At 46.6% G+C, this 8,510-nt stretch overlaps 1 protein-coding gene across 6 annotated transcripts in view; it reads left to right on the top strand.

Annotated features, from left to right (window-relative positions):
• The first annotated feature begins 2,245 nt into the window (after positions 1–2,245).
• Ptpn12 (protein tyrosine phosphatase non-receptor type 12) overlaps positions 2,246–8,510 on the top strand; it is a 65,749-nt gene continuing 59,484 nt past the window's right edge. For 4 of the 6 annotated variants that reach the window (XM_036181128.1, XM_036181127.1, XM_036181130.1 and 1 more), the window contains exon 1: positions 2,246–2,396. In XM_036181128.1, coding sequence (XP_036037021.1) covers positions 2,298–2,396 — 99 coding nt within the window. In that variant the 5' untranslated portion in view covers positions 2,246–2,297. Of the gene's footprint in view, positions 2,397–2,666; positions 2,967–8,510 lie in introns of those variants that run through there. The other 2 variants (XM_036181132.1, XM_036181131.1) reach the window with 2 other exon arrangements.

Raw genomic sequence — 8,510 nt, 5'->3', positions numbered from 1 at the left:
TTAGATTTTCATCAGCCTGTAGACAATGCCAAAGTAGCTGCTGTGAACTCAAGAAACCCTCAGGCATTGCACGGGCTTTCTCATGGCAAAGAGAAACCCTACTCCAGCCCAAATTAGACTCAGTCTGTTACCCATCAGACTGCCAGCAACTCTTACAAAGTGTGTCCATATAGTGTTCACCGATCACTAACTGGTCTCACGGCCTTGAACACATCACAGGTGTGGGTGGTCACAGTGACCCAAGCTGTCTGTACTCCTAGCACCTGTCATGGGTTCAGTCTGGGTCGCAGGATGAGACCCTGCCTCAGAGAAACCAAAATATAAAAACAAATAAATAAAAGTGAAGGCCCTTTTTGGCCATCTACTTTACCGCCTTCAAGCCTGAATTCTTTTGCTTATATTTAGTGAAATTTAGCTTTTTAGTGGGTTAAATTACACTTTTTTCAAAAGTTTAGTTTAGAAATGAAAATATTCCTTAAAGTGATTGTTTTATGAAACAGGAACTCATCAGGGGACCATGGCTGGCCTCAGACTCAGTATCTTCCCACTTTACCTTCCTGACTGGGGGTATTGCAAGCCTGCCTTACCACACCTGGCTCCTGAAGGTTTAACTATAGAGCAGAACTGTATCTCTTGACAGGCATGTGGCAATTACCTGTAATCCTAGCACTTGAAAGGCTGAGGTAGGAGGCTGGTGAGGGCTAGGCCAGCTTGGGTTACGTACTGAGACTGTTTTAAGTCAAACCAAACTGGTGGTGGTGATGCATGCCTTTAATTCCAGCACTCGGGTAGCAGAGACAGATCTCTGTGAGTTCGAGGCCAGTCTGTTTCAGAGCAGGCTCCAAAGCTACAGAGAAACTTTGTCTCAAATAACCAAACCTATCCATCCATCCATCTATCTATCTATCTATCTATCTATCTATCATCTATGTACAAAATTGTATACTGCTACTCAAATTTGTTGCCTTCAACTTTTTAAAATTAAATTTCATGGTGTAGCCAAACATTAGTTCAGGAAATGTACCCTGCCTTGATATTTCCTATCTTAACCAAATTTCCTGGAACCTGCTCTGTGAAAACATGTTTGTGCGTGTACGTGACCAATCAGTCCATGGATCAAAACCCTCAGTTGGCGACAGCACCACCACAAACTCTTGTCCCTTCGGGAGGCAGTGTTTGTTGCTACAGTCAAAGCAAAGACGCTATACTGGGGGTGGCGGTGGACTTTGGCAAATCACTTCATTTATGAAAAGATAGATTACATCAGCACATTCTCTGGTAAGAGTTAAAGATTCTAGCCTACGAAGGAAGGTCTCCCACTCAATTCTAGACCGTGCGAATTTAAAGGTAGGAAGATATATTGTCTTCCACTTGGCAAACAGCGTCCTTCCCTATGTGCGATGTGAAGGACTCACTCTGAATTCCAAGCTTTCACTCATTGGGGTTAAAATGGATTTGCAAAGAGTAAGCCCTTTCATTCAAGGAAACGACTGGCTTCTCCTAGCCCAAGTGTCAAAGCCGGGGGTGCCCATCACCGCTTAAGGAGAGCACCTACGGGCAGTGAAGGTGGATGTGGCTCTACTACAGTTCCCAGCATCCCTCTGTCCCACCCGGCTCCGGCCTCCCAGCCCGCGGCCGGCGGTGGCGCTGAGGCACTCTGGGAATCCGCTTTTCCTCCCGGCCAGGCGGGGGGGACCGCAAGTCCCGTCTGAAGCGTGCTATCCGACCCACTAGGCTTGGCCCGCTTCCACGCGCGGGCCGGCCACCGACGCCAACCTCGCCGCGCAGAGCGGCGAGCGCCCAGGCAGGGACACGCCCCGGAAGCGGCGTCCAGCCACTCAGAGCGGGCGGGGGCGGGCCCCGGCAGGCGAGCGGGGGCGGCTGGTCCGTCGCTCTCGGGGCGGGGCCGCACGGGCCCGCGCGTCTGGGTGGCGGCGGGGGCGCGCCCGTGGGGAGAGGCGGCTGCGGCTGCTGCTGGGGGGGGGGGGGAGGCAGGACCGGGAAGGGGGCAGGGCGGGCGGAGAGCCGTGTTCCTGAGGCGGCGGCGGCGGCGGCGGCGGCGGCGGCGTCTGGGCCTGGGGAGGGCGGGGAAGGAGGATGGGGCAGGCTGGGGGCTGGGGCCGGCGCTCGTAGTGAGGAGAGCCGCGCCGCTCTTCAAGTTGCGCGGGGAGCCGGCCGGTGCCGCCGCAGCCGCAGCCGCCTCGCGCGGCGGGGACGGAGGGCGGGCCAGAGCGAGCTGGGGAAGACGGAGCGGGCGCTGCGGCGCGCGGGCGGACGGCGGGGGGGGACGCGGGAGGATGGAGCAAGTGGAGATCCTGAGGAGGTTCATCCAGAGGGTACAGGCCATGAAGAGTCCGGACCACAATGGGGAGGACAACTTCGCCCGGGACTTCATGGTGAGTGTCCGCCCTCGCCGTCGCCTCGTGTCGCCCGCCCCGAGCTGCCCTCGCCTCTCCGGGCCGGCCGGGGCTGCCAGCGCTTTGTGTGCGGTGCGAGGACGGGCGCGGGGCGCGCGCCCAGCCGCCAGCGCCGCCGGCGAGCTTGCGGGAGGCGAGGTCGCCCCCGCCCCTCCGCCTCCTTTTCCGCGGGGCTGCGCGGCCCGTGCTGCGCCCGCCGCCCGCCGCCGCCCGCCCGCGAGCCAAGGGAGCGGCCGCGGGGCCCGGCCCGGGGCCTCCGACCCCGCCGCCCGCGACTACCTATTGTCTCCCCGGGCGGGCGGGCGGGCGGGCGGGCGGCGGCGACTGGGGTGCGGGCTCGCCTTCCCACGCCCGCCTTCCCCTCCGGGGAGGCCCGAGGCCAGCTGTCGGGCTGCGGCCGGCAGAGCGGCTTGCGGCTGGCGGAGCGACGGCGGTGTCCGCAGGAACTCGCGGAGCCCCTTCGCTGATGCCGGCGTCGGTCCGGGCGACGGTGGGACTACGCCGTCGCCGAGTTCACGGTTATTATCACCGCTTGCCAAAGGGTTGTCCGTAAGCAATCTTTACCTGATCTCCACTTGTCCCGTCCCGTTTATTTTCTGAGCCCCAGGTTCAAGGTGGTCGTGTGGCCAGTGTGACTTTAGGTGGTGGGGGTCTGCGTGGATGGGGGTTATCCTGGAGGAAGCTCACTCCGGACTCCAGGGGATATTGCCGAGGCCGGAGGGGATGTGACTATCACTTCCTATCCGGGGTGGGGGGGGGGAACTTGGGAACAATGGTCCTGGTGGGGTGGAGGCGACTGTACAGGCTGAAGCCCTGAACTGGGTGATAACCTTCCCGTCCCCCTTTTCCGCCACCTCCCCCCTTTCCGCACTCTGCTTGTGTAGGCAGGCTTGAGTGGAGGTGAGGGTTAAAAAGTAGTAGGTGAAATTGCTCTAGGTACGTAATTGGCGGGGGGTGTCAGTTCCGCCGGCGTGAGACCAGAAGCCGACTGCCTACATTATCCCCTCCCGCTCCCTTTATTTTTCTACTGGACAATGTTCCCTCTAGGGTTGTTTCCCGGCTTAAGAGGCGGTGGTTGCGGCGGCTGCTCCTACGGATGTTGCGCAAGACTGGGGCGTTGGAAACCCTGGAGGTCTGGGGAATGGAAAAGGAAATGGGACTTGGGAAGTCCTTCGCTCATTAGCGGGGGTTGGGAAACGAGCTAGGGAAAATTTTGCTCCTGGACAAGGTGCACTTCTAAGAATAATCAGTTAAATCTGAAACTTGGTTACGAAAGCCATACAGTTGAGGTCTATAAAAATGAGTGGGCACAATTCGTTGGCAAGTTTTTACTTCCAAGTGCAGATGAAGTGACTTTTAGTACAGAAGTAGGTATGAAAGAGATTTCTGTCTAGTAAGACTTTAAAGGTGTTAAAGTTGGCACAGTATTAATAGTATTGGGGAGCTTTGTGATTTCCACCTCTCAGATTTATAACAGTAGAAAGTAGGAGCAAGATTTTGTTTAATATATAGTAAAGACTGAAAAATGTAGATCAAATAATCCAATTATCCTTTATGTTAAACATTTTCTGGTATTTAGGTAGTGTTTTGGAAAGAGGACTTTTGATCTCTGAAGGTTAAAGTGTAATTTCTCCTTCCTACCATCAAGAATTTTGATTGTGTTAGTATCTTTTGAATGATGTCATTTACAGAATTGGATAGTCCTCTTTTTACTACTCTGTAGGAAATGTCGAAGAAAACAGTTTATTTAGGATGTTTAAAACTACTGGCTTTCAGCCTTTCTTGGTTATGGAAGGGGCCATGTGGTCCCTGGCTGTCAGTGGTTTGCATGCTTGTCACCCTGCTGTCTGGGCATATTCTGTCAGGGAGCTTTGTTTGGTAATGCAGGCCGTTGAGACAGGTGCCCAGTCCCTGAACTTTTGGTCGGAATAGAGCCTTGAGTTTCTTGCTTTGGAGATGTGTGGAGGATTCCTATAGGAGATGTCGTTTCACAAGGACCAAATCTGTTTCCATTCTTCTCTCATACCAAAGTATAACTACGTAATTCTACATTAGAAATTTGATGACTAAAGCTATTCTTTTATAGTGCTTGCTTTTTTTTTTTATTTCCTGACTTGATAAGCAACAACTATAAATAAGACTGTTGGCAGTTGACTTTGCCCCCCCCCCCCCTTCATATTTATTTCTAGAAGGCTGGAAAGGAGCTATCCTCTGTCATGGAAAGAGAATTAAAGGTGATCTGATAAATTCTAACTTGTTTTTCTTAAATTCTGATGTGGATTAAAAACTCCAATTTAAAATCTTAACATTATAGAACTGAGTCTTAAAAGGTATTATCACTATTACAACTGTGTCATTATAAAGTAATACAGTTTCAAAATTGGAAATTATAGGTTACTAATTATTAATAGTAGTAACCATTAATGGTAATACTTATATTTGGGAAAGTCATTCATACTTTGGTCCTATTCCAAGCATTGAGTTATTTCCATTATTCTCTCTGTGTTTACGTTTGTAATGGTCTGTGTCACAATAAGTACACATTCCTTTGTAAATGTTGAGGGGTGTTGTTTTCTGAAGGGCAGGCAGCTGAACTCACTCTGTGGTCCAGGCTGTCCTTGAACTGGAGGAAACTCTGCCTCAGCCTCTCCGACACTGAGATAAAGCTGTGAGCCTGCCATGCTTGTGCCATAGTCTTGTCTTTTGGAGTGTTTTAACTTAGATTTTGGTGTCTTTTGTTAATTACAGCTACTTTCTAGGAATGATTTTAAGAGGCTGTGTCACAGTGTGACTTACAGTTTAATCGTTTGCTTATAGTTGAATATTTAGTCTATTGTATTTTTATTAAATACTTTGATGAACACAAATAAAGCCTCTACATTGTTTATTGTTTAATAGCCTCTTTACAGGAAGTACTAGATCAGAGGGTACAATATATATGTTTATACATATGTTTACAACTTTAAAAAGCTACTTCATATAACTGTCAATAATGTAAATCTATTGTAATGATCTTGATTTTATTTAATGGTTTAGAAATTGTATCTTGTTTGGTCTGAAATTTTTAAATTTCTTTTTGTTGTTTTTGAGTCTATATCTCAAATAGCCTAGACTAGCCTTGAATTTGAACATATAAGACTGACCTTGAACTCTGGATTCTCTATCCTCTACTACTCAAGTGCCAGAAGTATTTGCTACCATGTCTGGCATGAATTTCTTGATTACTATTGATAGAAAAATTTCTATCTCAACAGTCAGGAGCTTAGGTAGGGAGGTGGTGAGTTTCAGACACACCTAGTTTGTATGAGAATGAGACCTTGTTAAAGATGGACAGGAGAGAAGGAATAAACTATAGTTTTGTTTTTCTCGGCCTTGGCCTGAGGTACCCATTCTCTCGAAAGGAGAAACAGGCACCAAGATTTTATAACCTATGCCAGGCGCATCATTCCTGATATGCTAATTTTGCTAACAGAATACATAACTAACTTGTGACTGGTCTGGAACTTGATCTTTACTCTTAACTTTTAGACTAAGATGGTGGTACTCATTGGTATTTGACAGGTTTTTAAAATTTTTATTTATTTATGTGTATGGGTATTTTGCCTGTGTGTATATCAGTGTACCATGTGCATACCTGATGCTCAGAAGAGCCCCAAAGAGGATGTCGATCCCCTGGGATTATAGTTACAGACAATTGTGAGTTGTCTTATGGGTGCAGTAGAACAGCCAGTGCCCTTAATGTTGTCTGAGACATCTCTCCAGCCCCTAAAGTTAGGTTTTACTCCATACATATCCCCTGAAGTTGACTGACACAGAGGCATCCTTGAACCATGTATTGAGGACCAGAGAGCCAGTATATAATGCAGACAGACAGAAGGTGACACCTAAGACAGGTAGGGTTTGGACTGTGAGAGGTGTGGTGATTCCTCCTTTTCTTCTGCCACTTAGTGAAGGAATCTTACTATATTTAATATTTATATTTTCCATGGGGTCATAATGGTACCTGTGCACTTGCAGACATGTTCAACCTTTTGATGCAACACTAAGTTGTCATCTACAAATTTACATAGAAAACCATGCAATTGAGTTAACAAAATAAAACATGCTCCAGAAAGATCTTATGTTAAATGAGTTTACAATTTGGTGTTGGCCCACATTCCTCCTTATCCTGGGGTGTATGTGGAAAGCTGCAGGTTGGAAATACCTTTTAGGGTCACAGGGAAAGTGAGATTATTGAGAACAACAAATGTGCTAGCTTAACATTCCTGTGGTCTTCCCTTCCCTTTCCCCACACCCACCTTCCCAGCCTGCTCGATAAGGTTACTGTAAGCCTTATCTTATTCAGATATGTTCTGTTAGGGAAGCTGAAAGTCTCTGGAGGGCCATCGAAGGTTTTAAGAAAGGTAGTTACTTGGCAGAAAGGACTTGATCTGAATTAAGTCAAGGAAAATAGAGCATTTATAACAGATTTGATGAGGATTAACAAGCCTTAAGCCCAGTGTGGTGATTGCACTTGTGGTCTCAGCACTCAGAAGACCGAGGATCCTGAGTTCAAAGCAAGTTTGGGGTTAAACACTAGGCTGAGGGTGGAGGAAGAAGAGAGAGATGTCTCAGTAATTTACTAGGTGTGAACATAGTATTATGTATGACTCAAAGATTTCTAGCTTGGGATACAGTCAAGCTAGGTACAGTGGATAAAGGAATATGAGAAGAAACGAGTAGAGCTGATCAAACAAGATCGCAGGAGAGAGTTTCAGAGAAGAAGATGAGTTTAGTTTGGGACATGTTAAATGCCTGTGAAGTGTCCAGTAATTTAAGGAGGTAGGAGTCATATGAGTTTGAGGTGGTAGTTGAAAGCTTACTGAGTGACTAAGTTGATTCAGACAGTGACAGCTTTAGCTTGAAATAGCATAGGTCTTAAAAAGCAGCTAGAGGGAGATGTTTGTGATTGTTGCTGGGAAGGTGTGGAGGGACAGGAACCAGGATGTCAGAAATGCCTGGGAGGGATTTGAGAAAGGAGTTGTTACTAGAGTCAAATAATAGTGCTAGAAGGACTGGTAGCACCCATTCCATTCGGCAAGTGGGAATTTTGCTCTCTAAGAAAAGCAGTTTATATGAGATTATGAAGAGCCAGATTACAATGGTTTAAAGAGAAAATAGATGAAATATAGGTATGGTTCCCTTCCACTTATTTTAACATTGTGAAACTAGACAGTAGAATCTGCAAAAAGACCCAAGTTTTGAGAGAGAATGTTTTTTCTATTATTTATTATCTATGCATTTATTTTCTTTTAAGTATAATTAAGTAAAACCCTGAAATCTTCAGATTTGGTGCTTGTATTTGAAATGTTAGAAGACAGGGAGGATGAGTAAAGGTCTACAAAGATCTTATGCTTCAGACAGTAGGTAAGTTTGAAATATTTGTTCACTAATATTGTGGCCTGTAGGATTGTTTAAAGATAATAATAGCTTTATAGAGATATAATTGTCTACCATTGAGTTTATTCAAAGTTCACTAGTTTTTAGTACAGCCACAGAGTTGGACAGTCATCACCACAGTCAATTGCAGAACATTTTCATCACCCCATGTTTGTTTGTGATCACTTACTGCAACCATCAGGAATCAATCCCTTTCTGTCTCTTGAGAGTTATTTGCCTGACCTGGACAGTCTATTTAAATGGGATTGGAATATTTGTTTTATGACTGTCTTCCCATAATGTTTTGTTTTGTTCGCTTTGTTTTTGTGTTGTTCCTGGTTTTGTTTATTTGGTTTCTTTGAGTTAGGGTATTGCTGTATCCTTGTTGACCAGGTGCCTGGCTTGCCTCAAGTCTTCGCAGTGCTGGGATTAGAGGCCAGTGCCACCATACCAGGCTGACAAGTTTTCAAGATTCATTCATGTTGGTTGCATTGTGGGCTAAGAATATGGTTTTTTTTTTGTTTTTGTTTTTGTTTTTATTTTTGTTTTTAATGACTGAATTATAATCTACTAGGTGGAGAGCATGTTTTATTTATTCATTAGTCTGTTGACTGGTATTTGAATCGTTTCCCCCTTTTGGCCACTATGGATAATAATGCTGCTGTGAATGTTTGT

The sequence above is a fragment of the Onychomys torridus genome, chromosome 3 (genome assembly GCF_903995425.1).
Source record: "Onychomys torridus chromosome 3, mOncTor1.1, whole genome shotgun sequence".
Lineage (NCBI taxonomy): Eukaryota > Metazoa > Chordata > Mammalia > Rodentia > Cricetidae > Onychomys > Onychomys torridus.
This window is presented reverse-complemented; position numbering and strand designations above follow the sequence as displayed.